General features: G+C 43.2%; 1 protein-coding gene across 1 annotated transcript; it reads left to right on the forward strand.

Annotated features, from left to right (window-relative positions):
* The first annotated feature begins 3,193 nt into the window (after positions 1-3,193).
* LOC135508007 (zinc finger MYM-type protein 4-like) lies at positions 3,194-18,910 on the forward strand. The gene is made up of 26 exons (XM_064927874.1): positions 3,194-3,455; positions 4,872-5,358; positions 5,721-5,804; positions 5,956-6,005; positions 6,188-6,352; positions 6,492-6,874; positions 7,047-7,224; positions 7,358-7,570; positions 7,856-8,003; positions 8,307-8,422; positions 10,324-10,686; positions 10,859-11,009; positions 11,145-11,305; positions 11,598-11,760; positions 11,904-12,020; positions 12,101-12,292; positions 12,649-12,794; positions 13,076-13,205; positions 13,464-13,640; positions 14,624-14,718; positions 14,957-15,113; positions 15,360-15,526; positions 15,787-15,901; positions 17,380-17,613; positions 17,778-17,910; positions 18,089-18,910. The coding sequence occupies exons 1-26, from the start codon at positions 3,420-3,422 to the stop codon at positions 18,318-18,320; spliced, it is 4,593 nt and encodes a 1,530-aa protein (XP_064783946.1). The 5' UTR covers positions 3,194-3,419; the 3' UTR covers positions 18,321-18,910.

Raw genomic sequence — 18,910 nt, forward strand, 5'->3', positions numbered from 1 at the left:
AACACTATCCATAATTTAAACAGTGATGGTGTTATTACAGATGACCAAAAATGAATCACTAACTACTGTAGCAATTTTTACAGGAAATTGTATAGATTTACCTTCTCTCAGGTATCGACAGATATGTTTTTTGACTCACTGAATAATCTTCACTCTATCAGTGATATAGAATCTAAACAGTGTGTTGAACCCATCATAGTTGAAGAGATTATCGAGTCTATCAAACATCTAAAGAACAATAAATCACCAGGTGTCTAGTTAAATAAAGGTTAAAAAAATTAAAAGTATTGATGGAATTTCGGCAGAACTGTACAAGTTATTTTCTTAAAAAGTAGCTCCCTTCCTACTTGAAGTATTTTTTAGAGAGTATTAAAAACAATGTTCTTCCTCTTACAATGAGTCGGGATTAATAAATTGATACCTAAACCTAAAGAAGAGGTGCTGCTCATCAATAACTGGCGTCCAACGCGTCTTCTTAATAATGACGATAAGATATTAGCCTTACTACTTGCAAAAATAATTAAAGAAGTCCTGGACGCATTCACTGATGAAACACAGTCTGGCTTTATGAGGAACAGACATATTTATAACAATATCCGACTAGTATTAGACATACTTGACTACTCAGACCTAATAACCATGGATAGCTTCATATTATTTTTACATTTTTATAAAGCATTTGACACAGTGGAACATCAGTTCCTCTTCCACTCCTTTTATAAATTTGGCTTTGGGGATTTTTCTGTAAGGCTATTAAGACTATTTGAATAGTAACAGCTCTATCAAACTCAAACATGGCACCTCACCTAGATTTGAGTTGAAGAGAGGAATTAGGCAAGGTTGTCCTATCTCACCGTATCTATTTTTATTAATCACCTAATTTCTTACAAATTATTTAAATAATAGTCCTGTACAAGGTATTTCCATAGCTCGTAAAGAAAGTATTATAAGCCAGCTGGCTGACGATACTACACTTTTCTGAAAGATGCTAGTCAGATTCCCATATCGATCAATGTAATAGAATCCTTTTCCAAAGCATCTGGTCAATGTCTTAACATTAATAAATGTGAACTCATGGCTGTCAATGATTGTGTGACACCCTCATATTATGATTTTCCAGTGAAAGAAGAACTTACATATTTATGCATAACCATTACAAAGGATCAGAAGTCTAGAGGCTTACTAAATGTTAACCCTCATATTAAAAAACAGAAGTGAAAACAATGGCTACAGAGGGACTTATCTTTATAGGGAAGAATCCTAATAACCAAGGCTGAAGGTATCTCTAGACTAACATATGCCACTCTATCTTTATATCTTGACGGTAAAATAAGCAAAGAGATAGACCAAGTGCTTTTCAACTTTCTGTGGAGAAACCGAACCCATTACATTAGGAAAACTGTTGTAATGAACACTTATGAGTATGGTGGGCTGAATTTTCTGGACTTTACTACCTTAAATAATACTTTTAAGATCAATTGGATAAAACAATTGCTAAGAAGACACACTTCTATGTGGAACTTTATTCCTCATGATATCTTCTATACTTTTGGTGGCCTTAATTTCATGTTGGTTTGCAATTATATTATTGCTAATTGTGAGGCTTATTTGATCTAATATATATTTCGTAACGGTTAGGTTGTTACAAATGTACTGATATAAGGGGACGTGCAATTTCGTCAACTTTACAAAAAACGACTTTACATCGGAGTTGTGCCTGTTGTGATAGAGATAGACAGAGTACTCATCATGGATATACCCTGTTTTAGCATGGAAAGGAAGGGAATACCTAGTCAGTTGTCCAACTGAATGTATTCAACTGAAATGTGTCTTCCGCATTTAACCCTTAACCCAACACCTCTGACTCAGAGGTGCAGAGACTGCCTTAATCGACATCCATGTCTTCAGCGCCCGGAGAACAGTGGGTTAACTGCCTTGATCAGGGGCAGAACAACAGATTTGTACCTTGTCAGCTCCGGGATTCAATCCACCCCCAATCCAACGCTCTTATAGACGTGGTCATTGGGGGCTTCCCCATTTTAAAGTAGTCACTGGGTGGGGCAATCAGCCGATGAAGAAGGAGAAAATGTACTACTTTAAAATGGAGATAGCCACAATGACGCTGCCACAGACGGTATAATGCAAAGATACAAAGTTGAGTCCTCTATATATCTCTATGGCCTGTTGGTCACGCCCCTATCTGCCATCTCATTGGCTAGAATGGTCCCACCTGATCTTTCCTCCTCCCTCCTGCTTTCCATATTTGATGACATGTTTTTCCATATTTAGAGCAGTAACTCAAATATATTGTCAATATAATATACAATCTTTGACAATGTCGAGTCTCCTTTCCGGATTCTTCTTGACTATTTGATCATTGTCATTTGACCTGTATGAAACGTTGAATGATGCAGCTAGAAATAAACGACATAGTATAACTGACACGCATAACCCCGGCCCTAGTGCGAACGAACGGCTCTTTTTGAACGGATATTTTTTGGTGAACATCGGGAACCGAATCGCATCGGCGAAAAAGCCGCTCATTTGTCTCCCTGATTTGCATAGTGCTTCTACGGCTTTTTGAGCTTAAACGTTTTTCTGCAAATAAATTACAAAATCATTCTATGAAGAGGGCTAATCCTCACTGCAGAAAGTATAAACATTGAGGAGAGCACGTCAATCTGGTCAACAATTATTCCACAATCTGACAATGGCAGCCTCTCTTTTGGGTTTTACACTGGATATTAGAAAAATGTTCATGGTTTTATGTCGATTTTTAAGCATATTGAACGAAGAGCCATTTGGGATCCAAATGAGCCGTCTCTATTACGTCAACGGATCCAAATGAGCCGGCTCACCAAAAACACTCGGAATGTTCATCACTACCCAGACCCACTGGGTTTGCCAATCTACTGTACATTTCTATATGCAACGTTCAAGCTAGAAGGGTACAGAACTAATCGAAATATGGACGAGAGATTAGAATTGATCTTAACTGGGAAAACGTAATGAGGTGTCAACATTGGCTATCTACCTATAGAAAAGAGAACGAATTCAGATATGTACAATGTGTATATACTGCTTTGTTACATCTAATGTGTCGCGTTACTGAAACAAATTACCCACGAACACAAACAGAGAATGCGCCTATCTATGGAACTTTACGGTACAGCCATACCAGCAGAAAGGGATAGTTCGATGTGCATGCAATTTCCCATTGAAAAGCTTGCAGCTACTTAAATCACAAATGAGAATGCCCCGTCAATGACAATTATTTCATACACATCGTGAATTCGCTTTTGCACTGTCTTTAACAATAGCATTGTATGCAGCGCATCCTAGCTAGTTGTCAAGCTAGCTAACGTTAGTTGCAAAATAAACCCACCCCCCTTCCGAGAAGAACAGCGCGCGACCAAAACATGGCGGAGTCAGAGGAGGCTAAACAAAAATCTCAGGTGAAAATATGTTTGCAAATAATGAAGGCATTATTATCTTATTAACTAGCGACCCATATGTTTCTGGTCAGCCTTGTTTCAGCTAGCTTCCCGGCCATCTTGCTAGATTTTCCTCAAGTGCATGAATATGTAGCTTAACGTTACAGTAGTTAGAGCTAGCTAGCCATGTAGCTAGGTTAGCTATTTTAAGCTAGCTAGATACTAGTGCTCGTAGAATAATCAACCCTCATATCAATAAGGGGTTCCAGTGAAGATACTATATCACAGTTCTGTCAAAAGTATTATGTGTTTGCATCCCTGTGTGAGTGTAACGGCTTATGTCATGAGGTCCGAAACAGTATGGCAGGCCAGGGTCGCTGGTTCAACCAAGGCCCATTGCGGCTGTTTGTGTAGCTACTACAGCACTGTCCAGAGGTCTGGGCCCTCATGGCACAGGCAGGAGTGTGCTTACTCTGTATGAAATATGGTTTCTGGTTCAAATCCCAACCAGACGATTCACCCTCTATTGCTGCCCTAGTACGAATAATGTCATAGCTTTCTACGCTTTCTATACCAGACCGTATACCACAGGTATGACAAAACATTTCTGTTTGGTTACCAACGTAATTATAACACTAATGTATAATAGCAATAAGGAATCTCGAGGGGTTGTGGTAGATGGCCAATATACCACGGCTTAGGGCTGAATCCAGGCGCTCTGCGTTCAGTCGTGCATAAAGACCAGCCATTAGCTGTAGTATATTGGCCATATACCACACCCCCTTGGGCCATATTGCATGAATATATGGTATTTAGCAGAAGCTTTTATCCAAAGTGACTGCCATGCATGCATAATTTTTTCCCTTATGGGTGGTCCCAGGAATCGAACACGCTATCCTGGCGTTGCAAGCGCCATGCTCTACCAACTGGGCTAGAGAAGACCACAATTTTTTAATTACTATTATTATTTTTTACACCCTATTTTCTCCCCAATTTCATGGTTAGTCTTGTCCCATTGCTGCAACTCCCGTATGGACTCAGGAGAGGCGAAGGTTGAGAGCCGTGTGTCCCCCGAAACACAACCCAGCCAAGCTGCACTGCTTCTTGACACAACGCCCCTTAACCCGGAAGCCGGCCGCACCAATGTGTCGGAGGAAACACAGTACACCTGGCGAGTGTGCATTGCGCCTGTCCCGCCACTGGAGTCGCTATTGTGCGATGGGACAAGAACATCCCTGCCGGCCAAACCCTCCCCTAACACCGGGCGACGCTGGGCCAATTGTGCGTCGCCCCATGGGTCTCCTGGTCGCGGCCGGCTACGACAGAGCCTGGACTCGAACCAGGATCTTTAGTGGCACAGCTAGCGCTGCTTTAGACCACTGCGCCTCTCGGGAGGCCCCAAGACCACACTTTTTAACCAGTTGTCTCCTCCCACAGCATGAACTCCGGCTGTCCAAGGCTTTTGATGAGGCGGTGAAGCTCTCAGCCCCCACGGCTGGTGAGTCCCAGCGACAACACACTCCCCTGTCAACAAGATCTCTTTGGAGCAGCATCTCAACCGGACCAGTCTTTGGAGCACCAGAACCAGTCGGACGGCCTGACGTCGACCATGATTTTAGCAGTGACGATGAAGGGAATGTATTCCCTCACATCTCTCATCCTACCAGTACCACCTTCTCCCTAGCTGGTCTGGGGGTGGGCCAGCCAGAGGATGAGCTGGATGGGGTCCCTGTGTTTGGGGCAGATGAGGAGGAGGAGTGGGACATAGCCCTGCCCAAGGTGGCACTGGGTGATGTGGAGTCTGACAGAGAGTCAGGCGGACGGCCGGCTGGATCGCCTGACACACGACGTGCAGAGACTCAGGATGATAAAAATTCCACTGACAGATTCCTTGATGCAGTCTCACTTTCCAATATTAGAACAGGTTAGAATGAAAACATGGTGCCTAGTCTGACTTGGCCTGTGACGTTACTCCTCATGCATTTCTTACTTCTCATCACCAATATAACTTTTCTTACTTACATTTCAAATCAAATTTTATTTGTCACATACACATGGTTAGCAGATGTTAATGCGAGTGTAGCGAAATGCATTTCTTACTACTTAAAGGACAATTCCACTCAAAAACGTGGTATTTGTTTCATTAGTCCACAAAATGTTTTATGCAAACTGTATCAACAGTGGACCAATGAAACAAATAACAAAAATAGTTTTTTTGTGTAGCATTTTCCTTGAACTTAGGCCTACTTCTTGTGCATTGCTTAACAACAGTCATTCTTTTGGCAGCTTCTGAGGTGGCTAGTCAAATGCAAGGAGAAAGCCATCTTTCAACTAACCTATCTCAGTCCCCTTCACCAGATAACAGCTTGGGTAAGACTGCAAGCAAACTTGCCCTGCTAGTTATAACTATAGTTTCAATAAAGAACATGATTTAGGACATTTCCACACTCCATGCACATGGTATGCACATTATTAGAGCTGTGATGATTATATTAAATGGCATTTTCTCCATTTCTGTCAGATGGAGTAAGACAGAATCGGTCTATTGCTGGGGGATCCAGCCGTCAAGAGGTCTGTATAGTGTATGACCTTAGTATACCGGTAGTGTAAGTGGAGAGGGGCAGCAAGAAAGAACTGGCGGAGAGCGCGAGAGATTTCAGCATAATTCCCTTTTGCGGAATGCTGTTATGAACATTTTTTTTTTTTTGTGTCACCTTTATTCATCTATTTCGTCCCTTTGCCCTGACCTCCAGAGGTCAGAGAGTGTGTTCCAGAACCCAGTGGTAGGGGACAGAGAACGGCCACCCATCTCTCCCCCCATGAACATCAAGGATGAGCCCATAGATGAAGGATATGACTGCGCCCTTCTACCCTCAACACGGGGTATCAAGGAGGAGCTGGACAACACAGCTCCTGAGGTCAGCAAAGGCTCCCATGCCCTGCCTTAATGTCCCCTTTTACAACACATGGATATGAGGATTCTGTTATGCTATATTATTGCTGCTATATTATTATTATTATCATCAATTCTTTGTTCTTATTTGTTGTATGTTACAGGAGGTGCTGAGGATCAGTTCTGTCTTTTCTGTTGGTGGAGGAAATGCGTATGGCTCGCCCACTGCTGCTCCCCAGACCCCCACCTCCATATTTGCACCAGGAAGAAGTCTAGTTCAACAGGGGCCAACGATGACCCTCAGGAGCCTGGCTCCAGTGCCCCAGCCACCCCCTTCCCAGCCACCCCCTCCCCAGCCCCAGCCCCCTAGTGGCTCCAACCCAGCCAACGCAGTGCGTGTGTCCTGCTCGGGCTGCTCTAAAATCCTGCTGCGCGGTCAGACTGCCTTCCAACGGAAAGGATCCACCCAGCTCTTCTGCTCCACTGTCTGCCTCACTGGGTTCACCCTGCCTCCCATCAAACTGAGAACCTGCTACCAGTGCCTAAAGTGAGTCACTCGGCTACTGACTCACTTCAACTTTCAATCATTCTGCTATCATCTGATTCCCGGAGTTACTGTGGGGGTGCACCAAATAACTTCCCCCTTTGCTCATAGCTGTATTGATGTTTATAACACTTTAATCTGTCTATAACTCGTTTATAACTTTTAATTTCTTCAGGGAGATCGAGGACCCCAAGGATGTAATCAGTGTGATTACAGACAATAACCTGAAGGATTTCTGTAGTCAGTTCTGCCTCTCTGTGTTCAACCGCAAGAGGAAACCAGGGACTATTTCCATGCCTTCTTTCCAAGAGCCCACCGCCCCGACGTGCAGTATGTGCAAGAAGAGCGACATGGTAAGGGACAAAACAGACAACCACTGGTTTGACTAGTTCACTCTCATTTCTAAGTCAACCTCAGGTGAGGTTACATGAGGAAATGTTTGATTTGACCATCCTGCCTGATTTGATAACCCCCCTCCCATCTCAGATTCAGCACGAAGTGACTCACCAGGGCTCCTTGCACAAATTGTGTAGCGATGAGTGTTTCATGCGCTTTCGCTCCTCCCACAACCTGGTCATAAATGTGTGTGAGAGCTGTGGCGAGTACTGCGCCAGTACTGACAGGAACTGCCGGTCGCTCCGAGTAGAGGGTGTCACCATGAAGTTCTGCAGTCGAACCTGCATTAGCACTTTTAAACGAGTAAGTACGCACAGTCAGGTAGTACACACAGACAGTCCTCCATATAGAAACTGGAGTCCACTTTAAAAAAATGTCTGGCCTTGATGGTCATATGTACTCTTAACTTCTATAAGGTATATTCAGTGGAGGATGGGCCTCCCTCCGAGTCTGGTTTCTCTCAATGAGTCTCTATGAATACATTATTGATATTATACACATTTGTCTCACTGAGTCCCCCTGTCCCGCCTCCGCCATCATCAAATGTCTTCTTCTTATCAACTCTTTCCCATTGTTCCTGTATGGCAGACGACCACCAAGGTAATGCCGTGCGGTCACTGTCGTGATCTGAGACTCATGTCTGACATGGTGGAGAGCACTGATACGGATGGCAAGGTGGACCTCTTCTGCAATTCCGTCTGTGTCAATAACTGCCGGCCGCAGAACGACCTGTCAGGTAGCATTGACTTTACCATTGTATAAGCGGAAGTCTATAAATGTGTTTTCATTTATCAATATTGTAGGCCATATGTTGTCTGAAATATGTTTTTGACTGGTATAATTTTTTCTGGGATGCATCTGCATGTCGATTTAGTCCAATAATTATTACTCAGAGAGTGGAAAAAACCTTGCAGTGGATTCGGTCGGGATTTATTTTCCACTAGCCAGCAAACAATTTAGTGTTTCAACCAATATTTTGCCATGAAATTGTTTTTACATTTTAATTGCAGTGGTATTAAAAAAAGTTTGTCACACACAGGAACGGCATTCCCTTGTACCTACTGCAAAGTGAAGGCCGTCTCTCAGTACCACCTGGCCATGGTAGACGGCAGCATCCGCAACTTCTGCTCTTACACCTGCGTCAAGACTTTCCGGGTATTCGTTGATTAATTGTCTAAATGGATCAAACAGACTATGTTACATATGATCTGTGCTTTCTGTGTGTGCATATTAGAGACGGTTCAGTCTCAGTCAGGTAGATTTGAGAGAGATTTTATGTGTTTTTCAGCATGCATTTAGGTTCAGGTTTATTTGACAATTGTACCAAACATAAAAAACGCAGTGCATACAATACAGGTCAAATTGAAAAGATACCAATCAGCCTATATACAGTGGGGCAAAAATGTATTTAGTCAGCCACCAATTGTGCAAGTTCTCCCACTTAAAAAGATGAGAGGCCTGTAATTTTCATCGTAGGTACACTTCAACTATGACAGACAAAATAAGAAAAAAAATCCAGAAAATCACATTGTAGGATTTTAAATTTATTTATTTGCAAAATAAGTATTTGGTCACCTACAAACAAGCTAGATTACTGGCTCTCACAGACCTTTAACTTCTTCTTTAAGAGGCTCCTCTGTCCTCCACTCGTTACCTGTATTAATGGCACCTGTTTGAACTTGTTATCAGTATAAAAGACACCTGTCCACAACCTCAAAACAGTCACACTCCAAACTCCGCTATGGCCAAGACCAAAGAGCTGTCAAAGGACACCAGAAACAAAATTGTATACATGTACCAGGCTGGGAAGACTGAATCTGCAATAGGTAAGCAGCTTGGTTTGAAGAAATCAACTGTGGGAGCAATTATTAGGAAATACAAGACCACTGATAATCTCCCTCTATCTGAGGCTCCACACAAGATCTCACCCTGTGGGGTCAAAATGATCACAAGAACAGTGAGCAAAAATCCCAGAACCACACGGGGGGACCTAGTGAATGACCTGAAGAGAGCTGGGACCAAAGTAACAAAGTCTACCATCAGTAACACACTACGCCGCCAGGGACTCAAATCCTGCAGTGCCAGACGTGTCCCCCTACTTAAGCCAGTACATGTCCAGGCCCATCTGAAGTTTGCTAGAGAGCATTTGGATGATCCAGAAGAAGATTGGGAGAATGTCATATGGTCAGATGAAACCAAAATATAACTTTTTGGTAAAAACGTCAACTCGTCGTGTTTGGAGGACAAAGAAAGCTGAGTTGCATCCAAAGATCACCATACCTATTGCATCCAAAGAACACCATACCTAAGCATGGGGGTGGAAACATCATGCTTTGGGGCTGTTTTTCTGCAAAGGGACCAGGACGACTGATCCGTGTAAAGGAAAGAATGAATGGGGCCATGTATCGTGAGATTTTGAGTGAAAACCTCCTTCCATCAGCAAGGGCATTGAAGATGAAACGTGGCTGGGTCTTTCAGCATGACAATGATCCCAAACACACCGCTCGGGCACCGAAGGAGTGGCTTTGTAAGAAGCATTTCAAGGTCCTGGAGTGGCCTAGCCAGTCTCCAGATCTCAACCCCATAGAAAATCTTTGGAGGGAGTTGAAAGTCTGTGTTGCCCAGCAACAGCCCCAAAACATCACTGCTCTAGAGGAGATCTGCATGGAGGAATGGGCCAAAATACCAGCAACAGTGTGTGAAAACCTTGTGTAGACTTACAGAAAACGTTTGACCTCTGTCATTGCCAACAAAGGGTATATAACAAAGTATTGAGATAAGTATTTGGTCAATAACAAAAGTTTATTTTCCACCATAATTTGCAAATAAATTCATTAAAAATCCTACAATGTGATTTTCTGGATTTTTTTTTTTTCATTTTGTCTGTCATAGTTGAAGTGTACCTATGATGAAAATTACCAGGCCTCTCATCTTTTTAAGTGGGAGAACTTGCACAATTGGTGGCTGACTAAATACTTTTTTTGCCCCATTGTATAATGAATTGTACAGAATACATCATGTTTTTGAATGTGTTCTCCTTTGATGTAATGTGGTAGGAGGCCGAAGGCAGCCAGCTTCCCCCCCAACTGGGCCAGATGAACGGCTCCTCATCCACTGCTCCTCCCATGGTGTCTCCGTACCTCCAGACCCCTCCAGCAACACCCCAGGGCTACTCCCATCCTTACCCCCCATCCTGGGTCCCCACCACTGGCCGCCCGTACGCCCCAACCCAGACCTCTGCTCCACCTCTACCCTATCGAGCCGCCACAGGCTTAGCTTGGGCCTACGGGGTGGGGCAGCATCAACCAGGGCCACCCATGGCACCCTCCTTTACCTCAGCCCCCAGTGGACCTGTGAAACTCTCCTGCCATCAGTGTCCTCAGCAGTTCCGCTGGAAACCTGAGCTCTATGAGTACAATGTAAGTACCTCTCTCTTGATACTGTACCTTGTTTATTACATTTGAAGTGTTATGGGAATGGTCGTTTTGTGATAGGTATTGTAGTGTTGTCTAATAATGCTTTTGCATTTTGGGGTTGTAGTTTTATCTCTAATGCTCTTTGACCTCCTGGGCTTGTGTTGTGTTTCTTCAGGGTCGCACCATGCAGTTCTGTTGCAAACTGTGCTGTGTTGAGTTTAAGAAACGAAGTAATATCAAAGTGAGGTGTGAATACTGCAAACTGGAGAAGGTGGTCAAAGAAGTCATCAGATATGACCTCATCGACCGGCCCTTCTGCAGTGAGAGTGAGTACCAAAGACCCTTTCTCTCTTTCTCCTAGTCCTTTTTTGACAATTTTTGCCATAAATATAACAATGATGTAATAATTTGTTTTGAGTATAATATTGTACATTAACCTGTCTGTGTGGGTGTTGTAACAGGCTGTAAGCTGCTCTTCAAGCACGACATGAAGGGGCCATGGCGGACATGTGCCTATTGTGCCGACATCAGCCCCAAGATGATCCACAACCACTTTGGTGGAAGGATGCAAGAGTTCTGCAGGGACGCGTGCATGTCCAACTACACTGTTCTCTTCTATGAGGTCAGAGCCAGAATAATTTTTATGCATGTTGACCTCTGTATGTAGCAAGCATCTCAGAGTAGGAGTGCTGATTTGGGATCAGTTTTGCCTTAAGACGACAATAAATAAGACTACAGGGACCTGATTCCATATTAGGACTCCTACTCTGAGTCGCTTTATGAAAACATGCCCTGATCTCTCACTCTCTTGATTTGATTACCTTACAACCACTTCCCGGGACATATCTATGTAGTCCACAAATGGCTGAAGACCTTTGAATTGCTGAACTGTTTGTTGTCCTTCCCCTACCCAGATGGCTAAGTGTGAGTGCTGCAGACGTCAAGGGAAGATGAGAGAGCAACTGAAGTGTTTTGGGGCAATTAGGCACTTCTGTAACCTGGAGTGTGTTATTCAGTACTGCTATCAGACCTTCCAGCTGCACCCTCGGACGAGCAACGGCACCACTACTACACAGGGTACTACTAAATTATATACACGTTTCTCTTGAAAACGACTACCTGGTTGGATGACCTATCGCTGCATCTCAGTTTAATGACTGCCTTAGGCCTACTACTCAACATGTCTCCCCTCTTTCCTTCCCTTCTTTCTCCCCCTGTAGGTCCGTCCCAACCTCTGTTCTCCCTCTCCAAGCCAGCTCCAGTCATTGCTGATGTTGTCTCGTTGGCCACCTCTCCTGCTGGCCAGCCCCATGCTACTGCTGCCACTGCCCTGACTGGTAGCTAGTACACTCATTGATAACAGTGGTCGACTAATATAAACTTTTGTAGTTCAGACTGTTTTTTGTTTTGCTTGTAGGAGCTCTTCCGACGTCGAACTCTCATGGCAAGAGCCTTGGCGATGCCAGCACCCAGACGGACGCCATGAGGATCTCCGCCCGCCGTCGGATCATGAAGAACAAGGCCATCATCTGTAAACCCCTCATGCTGGACCAGGAAACCAGCTGCCCGATTCCGATGCAAACAGCAGAGAAACCAATGGCACCCATGGGTAAAACAACAAACCGACATCCAAAACATCAGAAATGCTAATCTAGTCGCTGATGCCTACTCTGCGATTTTTATATCTTGATTCTTTAAATGATTTTAATATTTTTGGAACACACTAGCTACTTTTTAAGATGTCTCTTCCATAAAGGTATAAATAATATCTTCATTATATTTCTATGGCCCCACCCTTCCACTGAATTTGTAAATCAGATCTTCCACTACATGTTCATAGTACGACCACTTGGTTTAAAGGGTTAGTAAGGAACTCTGATTGTAGGCCGTCATTGTAAATAAGAATTTGTTTTTAACTGACTTTATTTAAAGGTTATATAATAGCCTCTCTCGTTGTTGTTGTAGGGTTCACAGAGACTGGGTTCACGTACACAGAGAACGGGGAGAAAGTGCGGGTGGTTGTGATGCCCGTTCCTGTGCCAGTCTTCATCCCAGTGCCCATGAACCTGTACACCCAGTACACTCCTGTGCCCATGGGTATCCCCGTGCCTGTACGTTTGCTCTGAGTCCTCTTCTCATGCCTACATCCACTTTCTCTTTATATGCCTTTTAATAGATACTTTATTTTCCACTTTTCAAAGGAAATTACCAGGAAGTACCCATCCCTGGTGGCCTAAACACTCATATGCCCCCCCCCCCCCTCCCCGTGTCTTGGATTGTTATTCTTCTGAGGACCCTACTAATACCCCCACCATGGTTCATTATGTGTTATTTTAATGATTGGTTAACTTGGCTGGTTAAACCATGTTCTGTTCTCTGTGCCCCTGTCCAGGTGCCAGTGCCCATGGTAATACCCCCCTCATTAAGCCGTTCAGAGCTCAAGGACAAGAAAGACGGTGTCGCATCTCAAACCATGGCCGAGCAGGAGGACGAGGAGAAAGACAAACCTGTCTCCCATGGAGGTGAAGAGAAAAGTTTGTACTCTGAGCTGCGGTAGTGTGTGTATGGGAACGTTACTGTCTAACTTTGTTGCTTGGCACATCAGCCGACTGCTGCTTTCTTGAACTCGTCTCTTGGATTTATCTCAATATTTAGACTAACCTGTATTAATAGATAAACACTGTTAGAAAAGCAACCTTTTAAATGAAAATCACTCTGGTGGAGGACCTTACTGAAGGGTTAGATAACATGGTGTCTGTCTGTGTGGTGTTTATCCACAGACCAGGGCAGCGCCTACAGTGGAGACCTGGAGTCTGAGGCTGTGTCCACCCCCCACAGCTGGGGTGGAGAGGATGAGTCTACATCCAACCCCCAGAGAGGGGCAGAGGGTCCTGTCGAACCCCCCAGCACAACATCCTCCCCCAGCATGTTGGACCTGGAGGCTGACTACCCCCCTGGTAAGAAAGGCTCTGGAGAATAACAACATAGCTACATTCATGTTCCAAAGTTTTTTATTCTGTGAAAAATATTTATTCAACCTTTATTTATCCAGTTAAGAATCAATTATATTTGCACTAGCTAGGTTTCCATCCAATTTGCGACAGATTTTCATGCGAATATTCTAGAAACTGCGCATAGGAAATATGTATATTTTCCCACCAGTTGTATGTTTCTACCAAGTTGACTTGTGGAAACAATTAGTGCATGATGACGTAGTGCACACAAAATATATTTTTCGCTTAGGTTTTCATGTACTGTATAAAAATCAAACGTTTTTCTCATCCCATTTTCAACTCTACCGATAGTTTTGTCACAAATTGTTGAGTGAAATAGCAAATGTGTCTACTGTGGTCTTAGCACCTGCTCTCTGGCCAACATCTCTCAGATACAGTGCGGGTAGGCTGTGCGGGTTGTCTAGTCTACATGAGATTATTATGGATAAACTGCAGTCAAGCATCGATCATCATGTCACCAGAATAAAACCCTCAATATTTATTGGAAAGCGGCGTCAAGCTCATCACCGTGTACGTTCACCACCCTGTGAAGTTCATCATAACTTATTTCATCTGTAGCCTAACTGCATGGTTTCCCGAGTCGTAGTGGGAGGACCCCACACCATATCATGGCGTGACTCCAAGTTTACTTCGATATGACGGTTATTATATCAATATTTGTGCATAATGGAGTTTCCACCAACATTCCCCTCCAATTAATTTAACAGACGCAAAAAGATTCCACCATTGTCGAACGAACAAATTATCTGTCGGCATTTGTAAAATTACACCGTCACTTCCTGTTTCCGTCACAGCTGTCGTGATTTATTTTTATACAATACTCGCATAGAAACTGTAGATGGGAACGCGGTTATTGATGAACTTGCCAATTCCCACAGATCACATTTGTATCCCCCTGTGTAACTGTGTATTCAATGCTGTTTCAGAGTCGTTTGATCGTGCTGCAGTGAAGGGACAGAGGCTGACTGTACAAGCCACAAGACAGAAGAGACCCAAAGATGGCTTCCCTCCCAGAAAACGGGTATGTCTATACTGTAGGCTGTGTCCCAAATGCTACCCTATTTATTTTATAGCGGGGTTACTGGTCTAACGCTTTAGGTAACATAACTAGTTAGGTCACATCAGCACCATTATTACTATTGACTGCAATAGGGTTTCATTATTAGATAATGATATCAGAGATATTATACAGTAGAAGCAAGTTGTTTCTCCTTCCACTACGTTGTTGGTCCAAACCTTCTTCCCTTTCTGTATTGTAGAGTCGTAAGCAAAGTGGGACTATGGACATGGTGGAGCAAACTGTTTCACTCCCTCCTGCCAGATCAAAACTCCACCACGAGTATGGGGTGAAAGCCTGGAAGAATTGGGTCCTGCAGAGGAACAAGCGGTTTGACTGTGAATTTGCCAAAGATCCCTGTGAGTCAGATTGATTGATTTTAATTGATTTGCTAATTAAAGTGCCTTGCAACATCTCAGATGCCATGCCCAGATGAGTTTAAAATATGCTAGCAGTATTCATGTACAGTACCTCTGTGGTGTTCAGTGGCCATCTTTCTCGCTATGGCAGCTAAATCCATGGTTCTCTAATCTGGTTTTCTGTGCCCTTGTCTCTCCTACGGCAGCTCCATCCATGGTTCTCTAATCTGGTTTTCTGTGCCCTAGTCTCTCCTACGGCAGCTAAATCCATGATTTTGAAGGAGGACGTGTTGCTGTGTAACTCCTCTGAGCTTAGTTATGGCCTCTGTCGCTTCATCAGTGAGGTCCGTCGCCCCAACGGTCAGGCCTACCCTGCTGACAGCATCTTCTACCTCTGTCTGGGCATACAGCAGGTATTGAACCTCCATGTGTATCTTATTCCGTACTGTCTGTCAGTGGCCATACTTAAAATACGGTTCAGTCTAAAGCCCCAGTTATACTGATGTGATGGCAGCTAACACTGTTTGCAGACTATTACAATCAATATTATCTGGACTTTTCCTATAGCAACTTCCCCAGGGGCAGCAACATCAATTGTACTTGCCCCTCTGCCAAATATGATATACAGTGCCTAATGCCTCTCTCCCTCACCATCTCTCATTTGGCTCACCAGTATCTATTTGAGAATGGAAGGGTAGAGAATATCTTCACTGACGTGCTCTACCACAAGTTCACCATGGAGATTACTATGATGCTACATTTCTGGAGACCTACCCTGCTGCCCAGCGGTAAGAATATTTCTAGTCGTCTATAAGTTTATTATTCTACGCCTGTCGTATCCATTTAAAATTTAGGAATAAGCGTCCCATCAACAGGGCAGTTGTAAATCATGCAGCAGCATGTGTCACGATCGCCGATTTTTAGAGAAACAACAAATGTCGGTACATATGTGTCTTATATCGGCTGAAAGCTTAAACTCTTTAATATAACTGCATTGTCCAATTTACAGTAGCTATTACTGCGAAAAAATGCCATGCTATTGTTTGAGGAGAGCTAACAACTAAACACTTTTTTTTCATCACGATAGGTTTGATAAATTCACCTCTGAAGGTGGAATGTGTACTTACATTCTAAAATCTTGCTCTGATTTATCATCCAAAGGGTCCCAGAGATAACATGAGGTTTTGTTAGATAAAATCCTTTTTCCTATCCTAAAAAGGTCCATATATCATGCACGATCGATTTTGTATTTCCACTTGTTCAATTTGCAAAGAAAGGAATCTGTGAAAATCTAACCCTAAACGTTGTTTCAACCAGTCAAATCACGTTGGTATTTATTCCTCAGAGATCCTAGAACGTAACCAGACTTCACTATATCATTAGGAGTGTAGTATATCCTATAGGACACCAGATTTGGTCAGAAACCGACGCCTTCATGGCGCGCCGATGACGTGGGCGGTCTTTACTTAATTGACTAACTTTGTCAAATAAGCACCAATCGAGGTCAAACAAAGCTAGCTAGATAGCCAATGAGCTGTGCTTTACGGAAACCCCATATGTCGCAAAATGTTGCCGCTAACCTTGTGCAACAGCAAGCCTTTTCCTTTTATACAAAAATTACAAGAATATGGAGTGTTATGAAAACTGGGTGTTTTGCAAATGTTGAACTTGTAATATGGCTACGAATACTAGAAAAGCTAAATCAAAGTCCAAGTATAAAGAGTTGACAATATTCTTGCAGAAAAATGTAATGTAAATGTCTCTTGTCACGATTTGCCCAAATGTACCTGGGAGACTTCACACTAAATGTCATGTAGTTTGCTCATACTTCAAGTTATCCGTCTGAAACGTTGCACAAACACTGCTGTTATCTTGTGGATACCAACCAGAGTGATGGATAGATTTGGGACCTTTCTGTTGCATTTCAAAGATGGTGGTTAAAAAAAAAGCTTTGTTTTTCCTTTGTATTTTCTTCTACCAGATCTATTATGTTATGTTCTCCTACATTCAATTCACATTTCCACAAACTTCAAAGTTTTTCTTTTCAAATGGTACCAAGAATATGCATATCCTTGCTTCAGGGCCTGAGCTACAGGCAGTGAGATTTGGGTATGTCATTTTAGGCGAAAATTGAAAAGAAAAAAGGGGCCAACCCTACGTTTCTTCTTAAATGCCTGTTGTATCCCTTTAATATCGCTGGGACATTTGAAATGCATAAAAAATGATGACCCATACCTCTGACCCTCCCTCCACTGTCGGTCTCTAGGCTACCTGCATTCCCGTGTGGAGGAGGAATACCTGTGGGACTGTAAGCAGCTGGGGGCCCACTCCCCCTTCGTGCTGCTCAACACCTTGCTCTTCTTTGGAACCAAGCTCTTCCAGTTCAAGACCCAGAGCCAACACAGACGTTTGTCCTTCGCCAACTTTACCCACTGTACCAGGGTCACGAATAACGGCAAGAGCGCCTTCCTGAGGTTTAGGCCTTGTCAGGACACCGCCGGTGAGTTCCGACCTCAATGGTGTTGAAGGCTATCACATTTTATTCTACTTTATTTACCCCATTAGTAGAAATTAAGAAATGCATTGCCATATCCCAAACAATAACATCCTCCACAAGCTCCATAATGCGCTAGGTTGTAGGTTGATTTGTGTCACTTTGTGTAGTGTATCCAGAGCTGCTAGCTTTGCCTGCAAAGAGGAAGCTGGATGAACAGGATGGTGACATGGAGATGCCTGAGAACACTGAGAACCCACTACGCTGCCCTGTCAGACTCTACGAGTTCTACATCTCCAAATGGTGAGATTACATAAACATGTTTATTCCTGCTATATTTCACTCTGTTACTGTACAAATGACTTTTAGATATTGATAACATTTTAATGCCTCAATGTTTTGCAGTCTGAAAAAGAGAAACGGATAACATTTCTGTAATGGCTGCCTATCGATTCATTATATAATCCTCTTTTTCCTCCAGCTCAGAGTCTGTGAAGAATAGGCCAGGCCTGTTCTACTTGCAGCCAGAGCTTTCATGCCTCTCCAACAGCTCGCTGTGGTACTCTGGCCAGCAACTAGAAGGCGCTGCACTGGAGAGCATGCTAACACGCATCCTGGCTGTACGGGAGGTCCATCTGGATGAGCCTCCACTGCATCATCACTCTACTGAAGCTTCATCAGCCTCCACAGATGACAACGATGATAGCTCGTAGTGGATATAACAGACTCATGGAATGACACCCTATTCCCTATATAGTGCAGTGCACTACTTTTGAACAGGGCCCATAGGGCTCTGGTCTAAAGTAGTGCACTATATAGGGGATAGGGTGCCATTTCAGACCAACCATGGACATGTTGCAAAAAAATCCACAATCATGTAAAGACACTACGATAAGATACTTTTTTGACACTTCATTTAGTCTTTCATAATGTCTTTGTTTCTAGATTCTAGTTTTAGAGGATGAATGGAATCATTGTTAACAAAACATAAAAATACTGTTAATGTTACATTAGTGTCCGTTTGTTTTTCTAAGTTGTTACTATAGCTGAACATTTTGTTACTTTCTACTAATCTGCCTTTTATTCTAAGGGCCCACACAACTAATTCCATAGTCTCGATCATCCACTCTACTAACTAAACCAAGGTGATCACGTAATATTGTACATAGTTGTTTTTTTGTATGGATCCCTCTGTTATGGACTTGAATAAGCAACATGATTATGCAAAGGACATTTCTGCTGTTTGTTCTCTGAAGGGATTAAAAGAAAACCTCTGACTCTGAGAATAAAACTCAGAAACCGA

The sequence above is a fragment of the Oncorhynchus masou genome, chromosome 21 (genome assembly GCF_036934945.1).
Source record: "Oncorhynchus masou masou isolate Uvic2021 chromosome 21, UVic_Omas_1.1, whole genome shotgun sequence".
Classification (NCBI taxonomy): domain Eukaryota; kingdom Metazoa; phylum Chordata; class Actinopteri; order Salmoniformes; family Salmonidae; genus Oncorhynchus; species Oncorhynchus masou.

Coding starts and splice junctions, on each gene's coding strand:
- LOC135508007 (XM_064927874.1), top strand. CDS start 3,420: ATGGCGGAGTCAGAGGAGGCTAAACAAAAATCTCAG. Junction 6,353..6,491: donor TGGACAACACAGCTCCTGAG/GTCAGCAAAGGC, acceptor TGTATGTTACAG/GAGGTGCTGAGGATCAGTTC. Junction 8,004..8,306: donor GCCGCAGAACGACCTGTCAG/GTAGCATTGACT, acceptor TGTCACACACAG/GAACGGCATTCCCTTGTACC.